At 63.7% G+C, this 17495-nt stretch overlaps 1 protein-coding gene across 3 annotated transcripts; it reads left to right on the top strand.

Moving 5' to 3' along the window:
• The first annotated feature begins 5191 nt into the window (after positions 1-5191).
• LOC125317683 (transducin-like enhancer protein 1) lies at positions 5192-16790 on the top strand. 3 transcript variants are annotated; one of them, XR_007200146.1, is made up of 21 exons: positions 5192-5274; positions 5642-5762; positions 6279-6427; positions 7090-7153; positions 7620-7664; positions 10861-10923; positions 11025-11099; positions 11654-11849; positions 12291-12313; positions 12493-12597; positions 12742-12786; positions 13055-13210; positions 13476-13602; positions 13689-13873; positions 13946-14022; positions 14315-14564; positions 14774-15021; positions 15252-15395; positions 15478-15628; positions 15964-16040; positions 16234-16319. XR_007200146.1 is itself a non-coding variant. In XM_048287587.1 (21 exons), exons 2-21 carry the CDS (start codon positions 5739-5741, stop codon positions 16339-16341), a joined length of 2283 nt encoding a protein of 760 aa, XP_048143544.1. In that variant the 5' UTR covers positions 5192-5274; positions 5642-5738; the 3' UTR covers positions 16342-16790. The 3 variants fall into 3 exon arrangements, 2 of the variants coding, with proteins under 2 accessions (XP_048143544.1, XP_048143543.1); XM_048287587.1 differs by having other exon boundaries at positions 11025-11066; positions 15248-15395; positions 16234-16790; XM_048287586.1 differs by having other exon boundaries at positions 15248-15395; positions 16234-16790.
• Positions 16791-17495: the final 705 nt, after the last annotated feature.

Below are 17495 nucleotides of genomic sequence, written 5' to 3'. Positions count from 1 at the left end.
GCCTGCTCCCTTCCCTTGAGATCTGATTTCTCCCCTTGGATGGATCTCTGGAAAAACCAGCTGGGCCACAATGCTGCAGTGTGCGGCTCCGAAGGGCAGGGCCGGCTGCTGCGTGTTGGGAGCTTGGCTGCTCCATCCCCCGGCTCACAGATGTGTCCTGCTGCAGGATGGGCTGAGACCTGACCAAACTCGCGGCATGCCAAGGCACATGCAAGCTGCAGGAGCTCCTGAGCCACGTCCAGGCACAGCAGCCTGCTCCAGGTGTGCTCCCTGGCCCATCTCTGGAGGGACAGGGACACTGGCAGCAAGCTGCCTCTGCTGGCTCCTCAGCCCCCATCGGTGCCAGCAGGGCACCTGGGGAAGGCAAAGCAGGTCCCTTGTCTGCTGTGAAGTTTGGGATCCGTCCTAGGCCTGCTCATGGCTTAATGCCACAGCACCCTGACAGTGCTGCTCTGGGCTGGACCCCATTGCCTTGAGGTTGGAGAAGCTGGGCCGTGCTCCTGAGAGGCTGGTACTGCTCCTGGGAGCTGAGGGGAGGGGAAGCAGGGTCCGGGGCTGGGGTGAAGCCTGTGTGCCTCTTTCTCTGTTTAAGGCTTGAGCTTGTACCTGGCCCCATGGGTCAGAGCTGGTAAGAGCTCTGTCCATCCTGTTTGGTGAGTCCCAGGAAGCCCCTCCGGTGTTGGGGGTGAGTTATGGCTCCGGGCAAGTGTGACGACTTGTGACTGGAGTGTCCACCCCTTTAAGTGCGTGACTCAGGAGCTGGGGATCCAGTCCTGGTTGTGCTGGGGCAGATTGAGCTGCGGGTTGAAGCCAAGCAGCGTTTGCCTGCGAGGCATGGCTGGGACCTGATGAGAGCCGTCCTGTTCCCCGGCGTCAGCAGCTCCATGCACCAAGCCCTCTGCCAACACGCCTCCTTTCCAAAATAAGTTGCTTCTGGCAGCACACAGCCAGGATCTGGCTTCCAGCCCTGCTCTAGAGGGGGCCCGGAGCTGCCTCCCCCAGCCTGAGCCTCCTGGCTGCTTCCCACCGTGCCACGCAGCATTCTCCCTCCCTTCTCCCTGGCACCTGGGACTCGTGCCGGTTCCACGGGCTTCGATTGCCCTGGCCCCATCCCCGAGTTTCTCCCCGCTCTTGGCTTCTCTCCCCAGCTGAGCGGGGCAAGAGGCGGACGAAGGGGCTGAGCTCCTCTGTGCCTGCAGCAGCTTCCAGGAGCGGGCAGCGGCCCTGCCAGGAAGGATGTTACTCATCCCCTAAACATCCCCTTCCCTGGCCGGCAGCCACGGGAGATGCTGCGGCCAGATGCGCCCGCTGCTCAGGAGCCTGAGGTGGCCCCGGCTCGGGGATGTTCTGGGGGACACCGATGCCATCGCACCCTCGGGTGGGATGTTGGCAGCCCCTGCCCGACCGCAACCCACGCCGCGTGGGGCTCTCCCCCTCAGCGTGGCGTGCTCGGGGAAGCGGTGGGTGCCGGACCAGGACCCGCGGAGGTGGCTGCGCTGGCCCCTGGGGGTTAAGGGAGCCCGGCGCGGTGGGGACCGCGGGGACGGTGTCCGGGCTGGGGTCTCCGGGCGGCATCGGCCCCGGGGGCACCGGCTGGGAGCGGGCACTGTCCCGTCCCGCCGGGGCGGCAGGGGGCAGCAGGAGCCCTGCGGAGCCGCCGAGCGGAGCCCCGGAGCCCCGGAGCCCCGGCCGGAGAGCCCCCGGTGCCGGCACCGCCCAAGCTCCGGTGTCGCCCGCGATGCCCGGCCCGGCCCGTCCTGCCGGAACACTGCGTGGAGCCAGATGCTCCCTCCAGCCTCTCTTCTCCTGCTCCTCCTCTGATCCCACGAGCGCTGCCTCCCCCACTCCCTTTAATCGACGTTTCCGCTGAAATGTGCCCGGTTCCGCGGATTTCTTAGATCTCGCCAAGGGAAGAAGGAGGCTGTAGAAGAAATTAAATCGGCGCAGAAAGAGGAAAGGCGAAGGGGAAAGCACTCTCGGGGGAGGTTGTTAAATGTCGCCTCTTTCTCATCAGAGCACCAGGCAACCAGGCAAGAACGTCTTCTCGCCGGTGCCTGTCCCGGGTCACCTGCGCTTGGCGCTGGCCGGGGATACCCCTGGGCAGAGCAGGCGCTGGGGTGGCACCGCTGGAGCCGCCCCGGCCCCGCTGGAGCCGCGCTGGCATGCGGGGAGCTGGCAGCCGAGCCCGGGGAAGCAGCCAGAGGGTACGAGCAGCAGTTTGTTTTCTGCCGCTTGCCAGGGTCCGCGCAGAGCTGCAGCGCTGCCAGGGACGTGCTCTCGGGAAGCACTTGGCTGCTGAGCCCCGGCCCTGAGGGGTGGCTGGCTCTTTCCCACCGGCCCTGGCTCCTGCTCAGGGGCAGGTCTGACCCGTGGCTGCGGGTGAGGGAGGTGTTCCTGGGTTCTTTCCTGCCGCTCTCCTGCCATGGCATTTCTACCGAACCAGAGCTGCGCTGCCAGGCCTCCCGTGGCTGCAGGTCCCTCCCGGTCACGGCAGGGATCACCCTGCTGCCGGCCTGTCCCTGCCGCTGGGAGCTGCTGTCTGAGCACTGGCTGCTGGACACCCAACGCGGTGTGAGCCGGGTCATGCCCTGCCAAACCTGCGCCTCTCCCCGGCCCACTCTGCCCATGCCGGGATGCGCAGTGAGAGCAGCCATGGTGCTGGATGGTGCTGCCAGAGCTCCGGTACCAGGGATGGGATAGAGGGACTGCCAGCAAGGACAGGAGAGATGGCAGTGACAGGACTTTCCTTATCAGTGCTGGAATGGGGTTTGCCTACTCCTGCCAACATCGTGGTGATCCTGCAGCCAGGGGTGACAGCCCAGCCTGTCCCTAGTCCCATATCCCGAATGCCTGAGGCCTCCCCAAGCACAGCACAGCGTGCGGGGGCTGCTGCAGGGGGGCTGTCCCCGGGGCAGAAAGGATGAGCAGGATCCTGCCAGGGCCCTTCCTGGGGTCCTTGTTCTCTTCTGCTCCCTCGGTCTCTCCACTCAGCCAGGATCTCATGTGTGTCTTGGCCCCCTCAGCCCCATGGTGTAATGCTGGGAAGCAGAAGGGCAGGGGGGACGGGGTTCCCAGGCTGGGGAGGGAGGTTTAGGAGCAGAGATGGTGCCTCAGTCCAGCTTTAAACTGCTTTTTTTTTTTTTTTGCTATTTTAATATTTTGCCTTAACATGACCTTGGCCAAATTATTTCCCCTCTGTTTGAGATTTATGGGCCTCTTCCAGAAATGATCTGTTCTGTCTACGAAAATAGACATCGTGCTGTTATTACATTTTAAAATATAATAAGGGTTGGGAGACCGCTCTTCGGCTGTTCTCCCCACCAGCCCCCCTCTCTCTACAGAGCACAAACCCCACTGGTTGCTGGTGTGGGGCCAAGAATGGTGCAGTGAGAACGGGGGCATCCCCAGCTCCAGAGAGGGGGAGTCTCTGTCCCTCTCTGCCCTCAGCAGAGCTGGAGTAACTCCATCAGAGCTGGAGATCTCCCATCTGAGATCGCAGCTGCTCTCAGAAAATGCCGGGACTGCCAGGGAACAGACTGGGCAAAATGGGGCTAAAGGAGCTGGGCTTCCCACAGGGAGATTAAGGGCTGTCCCTGACTCAGTAAAGGTAGCAGAACCTGGCTCGAAGCTGGAAAATCCTGCTCCCAGCCCGAGGGGCCAGCACAGCCCATCACCCCCCGGGAATGCTGAGTCCTTTGGGCAGGCTCAGTCAGGGTGGCCCTTACACAGTCCTGCTCTGTTTCAGTGGGTTTGTTGAGGTTATGATATTGTTCTTCTCTTCCAGGGGCTGGAGGCAAGTTGCCGTCGCTGAGGAGGGGTTCTGGTTCTCCCAATCCATACCCTGCCAGCTCTGCTGGCAACCGGCGTCAGTGGCCAGCCACGGTCTGTCCTGTGAGCCGACCCATCGCTGCCTTTGGACGGCGACAGGACCACGAGGATGGAGCTGTGGTGAGGAGGAAAGGGCTGCTGGCCTGTTCGTGGATTAAGGTTAAAGAGGGGGAGAGGCAGACATACTCCTCACAGCTGCTGCTCCTCAAATGTTTTATTTCCTGCTCAGTGTAAGCCTGGATTGACCTGTAGCAGCAGAAAATGTCGAGCAACCACCGATCTCCCTGAAAGGAGTAAAACCACCAGAAAATCCACGAGAAAACCCAAGTGGGTTGTGTGCACCTTGGCCTTCCGGCTGGAAACACGGGGAGCTCTGTGGCAGCCCTGGTGGGGATGCTGTTGTAGGGCTGCTGGGACGGGGACATGGGGGTCCCTTTCCCAGTCCAAGTATCTGCCCATCCCAAGGGACGTGGGGTGACAGCAGGGACCTGGGGGCCTGCCCCCCCTTTCCTGGCGCTGAAAACCAGGGCTGGCCCAGGAGACTTTCCCAGGAGCTGTTCCCAGGCCACGGCCAGAGCTGTCGGGCAGAGGGTTGCTGCGGCTCCCCGCCATCACACGGTGCAGGGAATTCCCGGTGAGGCGGGACCTGCAGCCCGGGGAGGGATGTGTGGGCGGTGTCGGGTTCGCTTATTTTCTTAATTAAAAAAAAAAAAAAAAAAACAAAAACAAAGCGGGGGGCGGAGGGACACGGAACGGGACACGACGACTTCTTGTGTTTACCAGCAAAAAGCCCCGAAGCCGAGCCGCTGCTACCCGGGGCGGCGGGAGCAGCGGCTCCGGTGCAACCTCCCCGGTTCCGTTTTGCGGACAAAGCTGCGGTGCCGGAAGCGGCGGTCCTCTCCGCGGGGCTGGGAGGGGCTGTGCCGTGCCCCGAGATCCCGCGTGGGGCGGCGGGGGCGGCCTGTCCCCGGTTCCCTCTCGGTCCCCTCCGGTCCCCCGGCCCCGCACGGGTTAAACCCCGGCGCCGCCCCCTCGTTCGCCGCTCGGCCTCCCTTGATTGACATCCCACGCTCCGGCAGGGCCCGGGCTGGCCAATGGGAAGGCAGCTCCGCGCGCCCCACGTGGGGGCGGCCGCCCGCGCCGCGCTCCCATTGGCTGGCGGCAGGGGCGATTGCCCGCACGGGCCAGGCCCCACGTGGAGCTGGCGCTCGCGCTCGTTCATTGATCGCGCTCCGCAGAGCGGCGGCCGCGCGGGCGGGGCGGGGCGGGGGCTCGGCCCGGCTCGGCTGCACTCGGCTGGACTCGGCTCGGCTCGGCCCGGCCCAGCCCGGCTCGGCTCGGCCCGGCTCGGCTCTACCGGGCTCGGCTCGGCTCGGCCCGGCCCGGCCCGCCCCGCCGCAGGGGCGCGCGCCTGGGGCCGGGGCCGGGTCTGGGACCAGCAGCGCGGTGAGTCCCGTCCTGTTCCGTCCCGTCCCGTCCCGGCGGTCCGGTCCGGTTCGGTTCGGCTCGGTCTCCGCCAGCCGGGATCCAGCCCCGCTCGGCGCTGGGTCGGCGGCGAGGCCGGTCCCGCCCCGCGGCCGTACCTGCGGCGGGCGGCGGCGGGGCCATTGTCTGCGCGGCGCGGGGGGCCGGGGCTGGGCGGGTCCGCGGAGCCCGGAGGGAGCCCCGGGGCCCTCGGTCCCCGCGGGCACGGGGGGCGCGGGGGGGCTGCGGGCGGGGCCGGGGCTCCGCGGCTCCGCGGCTCCGCTACGGCTCCCGAAGGGCCCCGCGCCCCCGGGCAGCGCCGGGCGGTGACCCCCGGGTTCTTCTCCAGGGCCTGATCCGGAGCTCGGAGCTGTTTCCAGGCCCCGTCCCGAGCCTGCGGCGGGGCCCGCGCGGCCGGAGGGTTCCGGGCCTGTCCGGTGCCGAGGATGTTCCCGCAGAACAGGCCCCCGGTGAGCCCCGCGTGGCCCCGTCCCCTCGCAGCGGTGCCACCTCGGCCCTCGCAGGGCCTGCGCCCCCAGACCCCAGCTCCCCGCTCGGTGCTGACAGTGTTTGATGGTCGGGAGCGATGCTGTGCTTCTTCCCAAAGCGGTGCTGAGCCCCAGCGCTGCGGGGCTGGGCTGTGTGAGGTGCTGGGAGCAGGATCCACTGGGGCACGATGGTGGGACGGTGATGGGCAGGCAGGGAGCTCAGCAGCTGGGCGAGGACAGGCCACCAGGTCTGTGCCATGCCCAGTGCCAGCCATGGTCATTAATCCTCTCTGGCTCAGTGGCCAAACTGATGCTGACAAGGCCCTTGGTGCCTGGTTGTGACCAGAGTTCTCTCCAGTAACTCCTCCTGCAACCTCCTGCATGTGCTGCTCTCCCAAATGTGCCCGTAGCCTCTTTCCCGGGTGCAGGACACCCCTGGGGGATGTGCCAGCCTTGCTGGGCAGCAGCAGTGACCCCGGAGGTCCCATCTCTGCCCAGGCCCATCTCCAGGCACCCTCCGCTGCCTCGGGAGCCGCTGTTGCTGCCAGTGCCATCCCCAGCACCCCCCAGTCCCTCAAGCTGACTTACCCAGAGACCTTGGATCGCATCAAGGAGGAATTCCAGTTCCTGCAGAACCAATACCACAGGTGAGAAGCTGCCAGAGTTCCCATGCCAACGCGTGAACTGGGCACTTCACTGGTGCTGGCCAGCAACAGGCTCCTGCTGGCACTGGGCAGCACCGTCCGGTGTGGCTGGTGGACCGGTCCCTCCAGAGGATGGCTGTGCCAAGCACCACCGTGGTAGCTTGAAATGACACTGTTTGAAGGGGAAGCTCAGCCTCTGCCTGCCAAAAGCCCCAGGAAGAGGTGCTGGCTTCTAGCACCCAGCTCCTGGGATGAGCCAGAGTCATCACTTAGACCTGGAGTCCCTCTGATCCGTGAGGCTGCTGTCCAGGATCACCTCCCCTTCCCCACACTGTGCGGGGCAGAGCAAGGTCTGAAATGCAGCTAAGCTTTGCAGCTCACTCCATTTGGGAAGCAGATGCTGGGGAGGGGGTTAAGAGTCCATGCAAATTGCTCCCTGATGCCCAGATCCCTTTGCCGTCCATCTCTTCTTTATCAGCCTCTTCCCGCCCTCTTTCAGGTGGTTTTCTTGGCTTGTGCTGGGAGATGGGATTGAAGCTGAGAGGAGGCTGAAGTGTGTGGTACACTGGGAGGGCTTGTGCTCTGTCCAGCCAGGGACATCCTGTCACTGGGAGGACCAAGGGGTGGTCGCTCCTTCTCCTTCTCTCTCCTCTTTATTTTTACAGCTTGAAGTTAGAATGTGAAAAGCTGGCAACAGAAAAAACAGAAATCCAGCGTCATTATGTCATGGTTAGTGAGCTCCACCTGAAAGGAGAAGGGTGGTGTGGGATCTCCTCTGAACCATCAAAGGACATGCAGGGATGCTTTGCCTTCCCCTTGCTTTTGGGTTATGTGGCCTGGCCCTGAGATCTGGTTCCTGTGGCTGTTACTGCCTGGTTTTCCCCCAAAAAGAGCCGTGGTGTTGGAGCAGGACTTGCTGCCGCAGCTTGTGGTGGCAAAGCTGCTCCTGTGGGATTGTCCCCATTCCTGCAGGAGCCCTGGGAGGACTGTGTCCATCCTGTGGGCTGCAGCCATGTGCCAGAGGAACCTCTGCTCCTGGAAGAGGAGCTGGGGACCGTGTTGTCCCCGTGGTCTGGCCACACCATGACTGTTTGTGGCCAGGCTGACGTGGTGTGCCAGCACCGGAGAGGACTTTCTGCTTGTGAATTCCCCTGGTCTCCAGAGCCATGCTGATGCTGCCTTCTCTCCCTCACAGTACTACGAGATGTCCTATGGCCTGAACATCGAGATGCACAAACAGGTGAGTCTGGGTGGATTGGGAGCTCTGTCTACCTCCTTGGTCCCAGCTCCCTGGCCCCACCTTGCCATCTGGGCTCTTCAGGGCTGTCCCCACAGACGACATGGGATGTTGCTCCCTGCTGTAGCCCAGGGAAGGCTGTGCTTGTGGGGGATGTGTCCCCTTCCCTGTACTTTGGAAGCTTTGTGCTGCTCTGTGTCATGGCCTTGCCTGTCTCCTTAGCTCTCCAAACACATATCTGTGCTCTGGTTGCTGGGTTCAAGGTGCCCTGCCTGGACTGTGATGTGCTTGTTGTGTCAAGCAGAGAGCAGTGGTGGAGGACTTGTGCTTGCATGGCTGCTCACACCAGTTGTGAGTGGTCATGGGGGGACTGTTGTGAAGGAGACTGGCTCCTTCCTCAGGGCAAGGGGGGCTACAGAGTCACAGCAGGGTGGTGGGCTGTGGCTTGACACCTTTGCAAGTGTCTGCTGCCCACTGGCCAGGGAGCAGCTCATCTGAGGACCAGGGCTGAGGAGCATTCTGAGGACAAAAATGGGTTTTGGGGTGTGGGTGCAGAGTGGGCTCTCCGGGGGCTCAGGGCTGCGCATCTTCCCTCGCTGCTTCCCCATCCGTCCCTCCCTTCCTCCCTTCCTCCCCTGTGCCGAGCTCCAGGTCACCAGCTGCTCTGAGACAGAAGGTTTCTTCTCATCTATTTTTAAAGAGGCTGCGGAGGAGCCTGGCGAGGCGCGCTGCCGCCGCCTTCCTGCCCGCCCCGCGCCCGCCGACGCCAACTGTTGCGCGGGAGCTGCTCGGGTGGGCACCGTGGCCGTGCTGGCTTCTGTCCCCACCACAGGGCAGGTTGTCAGCCACACCTGCCAGCTTTGTGCCCGCTGGGAGGGTATTCCTGCCACTCTGGGATGCCCTCCTTGTCCTGGCCTCCCTGCTGAGGCTGAGGTGTGAAGCTGCCCTTCTGACAGATGATGCCAAGGGTCCACCCTGCCCGGAGCCTCTCCCCGGAGGGCTGTGAGCTCCTCTCCTCTGGCTGCTGGTTCTCTCCCAACCCTCTCAGGCTCGTGTTTTCTGCCAGCCCCAGGTGCCGCTGGCTGCCGGCCAGTGAGCTGTCGGCACTTTTAACAAGGGCCCGTAAGTCTGCTCTGACAGCCAGCGGCCATTGTGTGAGGAACGGGAACTGGCGGCGCAGGAGCCGCGGGTTATCGCTGCCCTGGAGGGATTGGGTTGCTGTTTCCCCTCCTCTTCCCCCAAATCCTGCTCTGCTCATGGGCACAGGCAGGTCCTGAGCCCCCGAGGCAGCAATCGCCCGATGGCCATGGATGGAGGCTGGGTAGTGCCGTGGTGTGGCCTCTGTCCTTGATGTGCCCAGTGTCCTCAGGGGCTCCCCAGGTGCCCAGCAGTGCTGGCATCAGCGTGGGCCAAGGCGTGGGGTTTTGCTCTGGGTTTGTTCAGAGGGAAATGGGGCTGGGGGCTGACTGTGGTGGTGCAGCTCTCCAGGCAGCCACAGGCTTGGCAGGAGAAGATCAAGATGGGAACGAGCAGGAGACGTTAATATTTTATTGTTGCTTTGTTTTTGGCATGGAAGGGGCCTGTAGCTTTCTGTAAAACCACCTCCCCGAATCTGCCTGGCCTTGGACTTGCTCACCGCGAGCCAGAGGGGAGGTGACCGTGCTGGTGGCTGGGGGGGCTGCAAACAGTGTGATCATTTTTCATGCTGAGAGCGTTAAAGTGCCAGTAAATTGCACATTAACGAGTGCGAGTGAATTGGAGGCAGCTCTCCCCAAGGAGCTGCTGCCCATCAGTGCATTAGGGAAGAGAATCCATCACTGCCGGCCCCGAGAGACAGCTAAATCCTTCCCAGAACTGCTGGCTGCCAAATCTCCTTGCTCCCCCCTCTTCCTTTCTTTTCTTTCTCTTTTTTTCCTCCCTCAGAAGGGGAAGTGAGGCAGGTGCCAGATTGTTTCTGTGCTCTGGGGCTGGCAAGAGCAGGTCAGCAGCTGCTCTGGAGGGCAGCATAGAATGTCCCTGGGTCTCTGTCCCCACACCAGCCAGGCAGTGCTGTGGCCCCTCACCCTGGCACTTCAGCACCTGCACCAGCTGGGCGTGGGAGATGTGCCCAAGGTCCTGGAGGGGACATCCAGGGGTCAGCTCTGTCCCTGGGACCCTTCAGCCTCCTCTGGGGGCTGATAAGGGGGTCTGGGTTCCAACCCCTCCTCTCAGCCCTGTGCTGGCTCCACAGTGTTTTCATCCTCCCCACCAGGGTGGCCTGGGAGCTCCTTGGGGCTTGAGACAGCATCTTACCTGGACTCCCATGCCCGGGACATCCCCTGCCCGGGACATCCCTTGCCCATCCAAGAGCAGAGGGATCCCTCCCCCAGCTGGGTTTAGGGAGAGCTGCTGATCTTTGTCCCCTCTCTGGTGCTGGAGACGAGTCCCCAGCTCTGCGTGTTGCCTCGAGCAGTGTCTGCTCTCTTGGCCCTCAGCAGGGGCAGGGGCCTGTCCCCACAGCCTCTGGGACTTCTTGCCAGGGATGTGTCTGTGAGGCCGGCGATGGTTGAATGTCTGTGCTCTCCTCTCACCCGAGCTGTGCAGGGTGGGGCTGGCAGGGGCCTTGGAAGCTGGCAGGGGGGTGCCATAGGAACATGGGGCCCTGGAAGCTGGCAGGGGGGTGCCATAGGAACATGGCATGGCACAGCACGATGCTGCTCTCCCTCCCTGCGCTCCACACTCTTGATTGCCAGTGGCACTTGAGTGTTGCAGAAAAACAGCAGCTGGAAGGAGAGCACCTCTCCAGGGCTTCCTGAGGGCTGGGAGGGCGGCAGGTAGCAGGCGTGGTGCTGGCAGGAAGCTGCGTGGAGGGCAGGGTGGGGGGAGCCTGCAGGGGCCATGGCTGCAGGGCTGGGGGCTTGCTTGGGGATGGCCTCGGTGGCATGGGCCGTGGGGCTTCATGTTCCTGGCAGGGAGGAGCTGGAAGGCGTCCCAGGGCTCTCAGGGTGGGGATGGAGGATGCTGGTTTTTGAAAGGGGTGTTGTTAGGAACAGGAATGGTCGTGCTGAGCAGCAGCCCTTGGGGCTGAGTGCCAGTACCCTGAGGCTGCCTGGGCCAAGCACCCGTGGTGAGGGGGCTCTCCTGGAAGCATCAGGGCCCCTCAGCGTGGGGTCTGCTCTGCCCCTTGCCCTGATGGGCTCTGTCTCTCTTCCCCTGCCAGACGGAGATCGCCAAGCGGCTCAACGTGATCTGCGCCCAGCTCATCCCGTTCCTGTCTCAGGAGGTGGGTGAGCCCTCGGGCCCCAGCCAGGTGTGCTCCAGAGCTCCTTTGGGGCCCAGGGAAAGAAACCAGCCTGCCCCAGCCCCGCTCTTCTCTCCCCACAGCACCAGCAGCAAGTGGTCCAGGCTGTGGAGCGAGCGAAGCAGGTGACTATGACCGACCTGAACGCGGCCATCGGGGTACGTCAACCCTCTGCCCAGCACTTCCCGCCACTCCTGGGCCAGGGCTGAGGGGCTCTGTCATGATGGCACCTCCCGGGCTCCTGCCATCCCTGGGCTGGAGATGCCTCCTGCCCCTCATGCCTTCTCCCAACCGAGGCTGAGTCAAGGGGAGGAGAGGGGCAAACCAGGCTGGTTTGGGGGCTGCCAGCAGGACTCAGGATGCAGGAGGTGCACCTGGGGGCGGGGGTGGTGGCTGGTGCATGTCACTGTGTCCTGACGCCTTGTGGCCCGGGTGGAGGGGGGATCACCACCATTCCCACTCAGTTATTCCCTCGAGACTGCAGCAGCACAGTGCTCTGGGTACAGGCAGGGTCCCCCATCCAGCCCAGGGTGGGAGGGGTCGGTGGGAGGGATGTGGTGGCCCCCAGAACATTCCTGGGGGCACCCCGGGTGCATGCCCTGCCCCTCCACACCCAGGCCCCGTTGCTGACTGACCCAGGGCTGCCTCTTGCCCCTCACTTGCCCAGCAGCTGTCCTGGCACAGCCCTTCGACTCTGCTCTCTCCTCTCCAGCACCAGCTCCAGACCCAGCACCTCTCGCACCACGCTCCCCCCATCCCGCTGACCCCGCACCCCTCTGGAATGCAGCCCACTGGCCTCGCTGGCATCAGCAGTGCCTCAGGGCTGCTGGCACTCTCAGGGGCACTGGGGGCCCAGGCCCAGCTCCTGGCCAAGGATGACCGAGGAGTCCATGACACGGAGCCCAGGGGTGAGTGTGGGGAGAGCCAGGGCTGGGGGTGGTTGGATCTGAGTGAACCTGGGAGCAGGTGGTGCGGGGCCCTGGGGCTCCCTCTGCTCCCCATGCCCTTCTTACCTGGGCACTTCCCTGGGGTGTGGGCCACTTGTCCATGCTTCAGGGCTGCCGACTGGGCTGGAGGGGCAGGGGGCTTACAGCTGCAAGGGGTTTGGGTGAAGGACATCCTCCACTGATCAGCACCCTTGTTGGAGGGTGGTGAGGTGGGTTGGCTGGGGGGTAATCCTTGGAGGGGGCCCAGGACCACCCTGCTGCTGTGGTGCTGGTCTGGCCCTGCTGGGAACGCCCCAGCACCCACGGGTGAGGCAGGTGGCTTTCCTGGGGGACTCTTGGCGGTGACACAGCGTGTCCCCCTTTCCCTCCTCCTCCTCGTGCTGCGCCTCTGCGTTGCCACAGCGACAGACCGAGACCCCGGCCCCGTAAGTGCCTTTTTCTTCTCTTGCACCATTCTGTGGCGGCACTGGCTGCAGTCAGGACAGAGGGCTGGGCTGGGGCTCTCCACGCTCCAGGAGTCAGCTGCAGCCCTGCCTTGGTGCTGCCTGTCTCAGGAGCTGGGCACAGTGTCCCCAGCGACTGACACTGTGTCCCCTCACCCCAGAGCTCCCTGGCGCTGTCAAACGGGGAGCGGGCACGAGCCATCGCCGAGTACCTGAGCAGCAGCAAGAAGAGGAAGGTGGAGGAGAAGGACTTTGTTACAGACTATGTGAGCCCAGAGCTGGGGGGCTCGGGGTGGCCCCATCCTCTCCTGTGGGGCAATGAATGGAGCTGCCTGTGCCTCTGGCACAGCTCCAGGCAGGAGTGAAGCCAGCTGCAGCCCCTTTGGCTCCAACCGTGCTCTGTGTTTCAGGGCAGCGATGCAGACAAAAGTGAAGACAACTTGGTGGTGGATGAGGTCAGTGTGCTGGGACACTGGGAAGGGGCTGGGGTCAGTGTGTGCTGTCTATTCCTGAGGGTGGGGCTAACAGGCTGCTCCAGGCAGAGGTGGGCATCACAGGGAGGTGCCAGTGGGAGTTGTGCTCCTTGACCCTTGCCAGCAGCAGCAATGAGTCCCAAGATCCAGGCTGGCAGCCTGGCCCTTGCTTGAGCCACCAGCTCCCCAAACCTGGGACGTCTCTGCTCTCCTGCCTGCTCTGCTGCCTGCTGATTTCCCTTCCCCCCAGGACCCCTCTTCCCCGCACAGCGTCCACTCCTACTCATCCCGGGAGAATGGGGTGGAGAAGGTCCCACTGGGCAGGAAGGAGGCCATGCCCCTCAGTCCAACCTCCATGGCCTCCTCCAGCAGCACATCCCCGTCTCGGAGCAAGGATGCACCCACGGTACGTGTGATTCGCTTGGGGCTTGTGCTGGCACAGAGGGCTCAGCTGACACAGTGGCCAGACATGGGTCCCTCTGCCTCCAAACCCATGGGGCAAAGTGCTGGACGGACAGGGAGGGGCTCCTGCTCCCTTGGATCTCAGCTCAAATCCCCTCCCACAGACCCTGCATCATTGTCTGGGCTGGGCTGTCATTGAGGGGGAGCTAACAGAGACCCTCTGGCACGGGAGTGGTGCAGTTGCCACATCCCCATTCTGTTCCTGGCAGGTGGAGAAGGCAGGGACGCCCAGCCTGAAGTCCAGCACCCCCACCTCCCAGGGTGACACCATCCCGGGCTCCAGCAGTGCCCAGCAGTTTCGTGCCACCACTGCCAAGGTCCCCGTGGACCCCCTGGGTGAGCTTGGCCTCGCCGGGGCCTGGGTGGGTCTCCAAGCTCTGTCTCCAGGGCCCCATCCCTTCACTCTGCCTCTCCCCCACCAGCCCTGGGCCTGAGGAATCCGCTGGGAGTGCAGAGCCCTTACTCGGCCGCCTTCGGCTTGGCCCACCCTGCGGTCAACGGGGACGTGGCCGGGACTGGCGCCTACGCCAGTCTCCACCTCATGTCCCCGCAGCTCAACGGGGCTGCGGCCGCCGTGGGAGCCGGCGGCTACGGGCGCTCGCCCCTGGTGCGTGACCTCGTCCGTGTGGGGCTGTGGGGCCACGGGGTGTGAGCTGCTCTCACCTGCTGTCCCCTGCAGGTGGGCTACGACCCGCACCCCCACATGCGCGTCCCAGGGCTGGTGGCCGGCATGCAAGTGGGGACCTCGGGGAAGCCGTAAGTGGGGCCGAGCTGGGCAGGGGCTGCGCTGGGGCAGGGGGTGGGGTGGCTTGTGGGGCTGAAGCTGGGAGGTGTGGACAAGCTGGGGTTAGCAGGGATGGGGAGCACAGCCTGGGGGGAAACCTGGGTGGTGGTTCTTGTGTGCCCGACTGGCATCATCGGGTGTGTTCTGCTCACAGCTCTGACTCCAAACCGCGCTGCCTGTGTCAGACCCGCTGGGACCCGCGTGGCACCGGCCACTGTCCACACAGGATTCTGGGCTGGTTCTCACTGCTCTGCTCCCTTCCAGTGCCTACTCCTTCCACGTCAGCGCCGATGGGCAGATGCAGCCGGTGCCTTTCCCCCCCGACGCCCTCATCGGCTCCGGCATCCCCCGGCACGCGCGGCAGCTGCACACCCTGACCCACGGCGAGGTGGTCTGTGCTGTCACCATCAGCAACTCCACGCGACACGTCTACACCGGGGGCAAGGGCTGTGTCAAGGTGTGGGACGTGGGGCAGCCGGGCACCAAGACGGCCGTGGCTCAGCTGGACTGCCTGGTGAGGAGGAGGAGGAGGAGGAGGAGCAGGAGGAGCAGAAAGGCCTCAGGGGTGGGGCTGGGAAGGGGAAGGTGCCCCTGTTCCAGTGGAGGGGACAGAGGGGCCTTTCACGTGTGCAGTGAGAGAAAGAGATGCGTCTCCTGCGAGCCCCTGTGTGCTCATGCTCACCTCCTTCTTGCCTTGCCCTGTGCCCTGTCACCCCCGTTCAGAACCGTGATAACTACATCCGTTCCTGCAAGCTGCTCCCCGACGGCCGCAGCCTGATCGTGGGGGGGGAGGCCAGCACCCTCTCCATCTGGGACCTGGCAGCGCCCACGCCCCGCATCAAGGCTGAGCTCACCTCCTCTGCCCCCGCTTGCTACGCCCTGGCCATCAGCCCTGATGCCAAAGTCTGCTTCTCCTGCTGCAGCGACGGCAACATCGTGGTGTGGGACCTGCAGAACCAGACACTGGTCAGGTGAGTCTGGGGCAGGGGGGAGCATGGACAGGACTGCTGGGGACTCCTCGGGCCAAGGACCACTCAGTCCCCTGCAGCCCCTCCCTGTGTCTAACCCGGGCCGTGGGACAGTGCCTGTGCTTGCAGCCCCTGTCTGCTGGGTGCTGCCCTGCCCCACACTCCATGCTGCAGGCACTGGCTGCCCTGACAGCTGTGCCCTCGCCCTCTCCATCCCCCTCTTTCCCAGGCAGTTTCAAGGCCACACGGACGGTGCCAGCTGCATCGACATCTCCAATGATGGCACCAAGCTGTGGACAGGGGGGCTGGACAACACCGTGCGCTGCTGGGACCTGCGGGAGGGGCGGCAGCTGCAGCAGCACGACTTCAGCTCCCAGGTAAGGGCTGGGGCCCTCTGGCAGCACCATGGAGCCAGGTGGGACCTGCTGAGCCACAGTGTGACCCTGTCTGTCCCCTCAGATCTTCTCCCTGGGGTACTGCCCGATGGGAGAGTGGCTGGCAGTGGGGATGGAGAGCAGCAACGTGGAGATCCTGCACGTCACCAAACCTGACAAGTACCAGCTGCACCTCCACGAGAGCTGTGTCCTCTCTCTCAAATTCGCCTCCTGTGGTAGGCACGCCTCTTCTGGCCCCCCTTGCTCTGGAACCTCATGGATGCCACCTCTACTTCTGGCCATGTGTCGCAGGGCTCGTTGCACTGGGGCAAGCATTTGTTCTGGTAGCCAGCCCTGTCCCCGGTGAATGACAGCCTGAAAAGGGGTATCCATCCCTCCTGGAGCAGTGCTGGCTGCTTGAGCCAAACTCCCCTTTGTGTTCCCTTGGCTCATGGGTGGCAGAGTTGTGGTTGCCTCATCCCCACCGTGTGTTTCACAGCCTGGGCAGGCTGTGGGATCCAGCTGCTGGGCCTGGTTTGGTAACAGGAGGCTGCTTTTTGTCCCTCCACAGGGAAGTGGTTCGTGAGCACTGGGAAGGACAACCTGCTCAATGCCTGGCGGACGCCCTACGGAGCCAGCATCTTCCAGGTGAGCAGCCAGCAGGGTTGGGGGTTGCTCGGAGTGAGGCTGCCAAGAGCTGCCCAGTAACAGCCCATCCATAAATGTGTGTTAGCAACAACGAGCCCCTAAACTGATCCCTGCAGCCTCCCCAGCTCCCCAGGGAGTGGGGGTGGGACCTTGCCCTGGGGCTGCTCCTTGTGCTTACTCCTGTTCTCTCCAGTCGAAGGAAACCTCCTCCGTCCTCAGCTGCGACATCTCCACGGACGACCAGTTCATCGTGACTGGCTCAGGGGACAAGAAAGCGACAGTTTACGAGATCATTTACTGAGCCCAAGAGGTGCCAACTGCAGGACAGGCAGGTGTCCACGTGGATGGACAGGTGGACTCTACCTACCCTGCTGCTGACTTCCCAAAGAACGTGCAGCCAGTGGCTGTGGCATCCCAGCTGGAGGAGAGCGGAGAGGGGTGGAGGTGGCCCTGGGACCGTGGCCAGGCATCGTGCAGGCTGCTGCTCGGGGTGGATTTCCTGGGGACTTTCTCCTTGTTTTGTTCTTTGTGGGTTTCTTTCTAAATCTAGACTGTGGGAGTTGGAGATGGGGGGGGAGGTCTGGCATTGTTAGGGGTTTTATTTGGGTGCTTTTTTATTTTTAACTTTTTGTTGTGGGGGTTTTTATTTGTTTAAGGCTCTGGGCCTGCCAGGGCGGATGGGCTCTGGCCTCACTTCCCTCTGTGCCTCCCAGGGTGTATTTAATAATAAAAACAAACCAAAAAAAGGCAGCTGTGCCTTGTCCTGGGCAGTAGCCTCAATGCTTTGTGGCAGTGGGATGGAGCCAGGTGAGAAGGGGTGAGACCATGGCAGGAGCCTTGTCCCCTTTGGTCACAACTTGCTCCTCCTTTTCTGTGCTGAGGGGGGGTCTGAGGCAGCTCCGCTGTGGGCAGAGCCCGTCCCTGGCCCTGGCTGTGGTGGGGAGCAGGAGCCAGGCCTGGCGGTTTGGGCAGGGAGTGGAGCGTGGCGGAGGCTCTGCGGTGCCGCTGGTGGAGCAGCCTCGGGTTCCGTGGGGTGTGGGGGGAGAGGCCGGCACCGGAGGAAGTGGTTTTTGAAGGAAATGAGATGTGAGCACTCAGCGCTGCCGTATCGGTCTGGCCGCCCGCCAGCACTGCCGTGGGCAAGCAGGGCTGCTCCCAGGAGCCCCGGGGCTGGCAGGGGAGCAGCAGCGGCACGGTGGTGGCTGCGGTGTGGCAGCGGCTCTGGGCTCCTGGCCCCAGCCCAGCCTCCAGCCACAGCTCACCACAGGCACCACGGAGCAGTTCTGGAGCTGGAGCTGCCACGGCAGGCGAGCAGCCACTCCTCTGCCATGCTGGGAGCATCCTCCCCTGTGCTGCTGGCCAAAAGCAGCCCCCCAACACACCCTTCAGAGCCCAGCCCTCGGCACAGTTGGCAGCGTTGGCTGGCAAAGGCCCATGCCCAGAACCAGCCCAGCC

This window comes from Corvus hawaiiensis, chromosome 28 (genome assembly GCF_020740725.1).
Source record: "Corvus hawaiiensis isolate bCorHaw1 chromosome 28, bCorHaw1.pri.cur, whole genome shotgun sequence".
Taxonomy (NCBI): Eukaryota; Metazoa; Chordata; class Aves; order Passeriformes; family Corvidae; genus Corvus; species Corvus hawaiiensis.
Note: the sequence above shows the minus strand (reverse complement) of the source record. Positions and strands in the feature narration are given on the sequence as shown.

Excerpts from the sequence above, each read along its gene's own strand:
- LOC125317683 (XM_048287586.1), top strand. The coding sequence starts at position 5,739 with ATGTTCCCGCAGAACAGGCCCCCG. Across the intron at positions 12,598-12,741 it reads AGGACTTTGTTACAGACTAT|GGCAGCGATGCAGACAAAAG; the intron begins GTGAGCCCAGAG and ends TCTGTGTTTCAG. Across the intron at positions 12,787-13,054 it reads ACAACTTGGTGGTGGATGAG|GACCCCTCTTCCCCGCACAG; the intron begins GTCAGTGTGCTG and ends CCTTCCCCCCAG.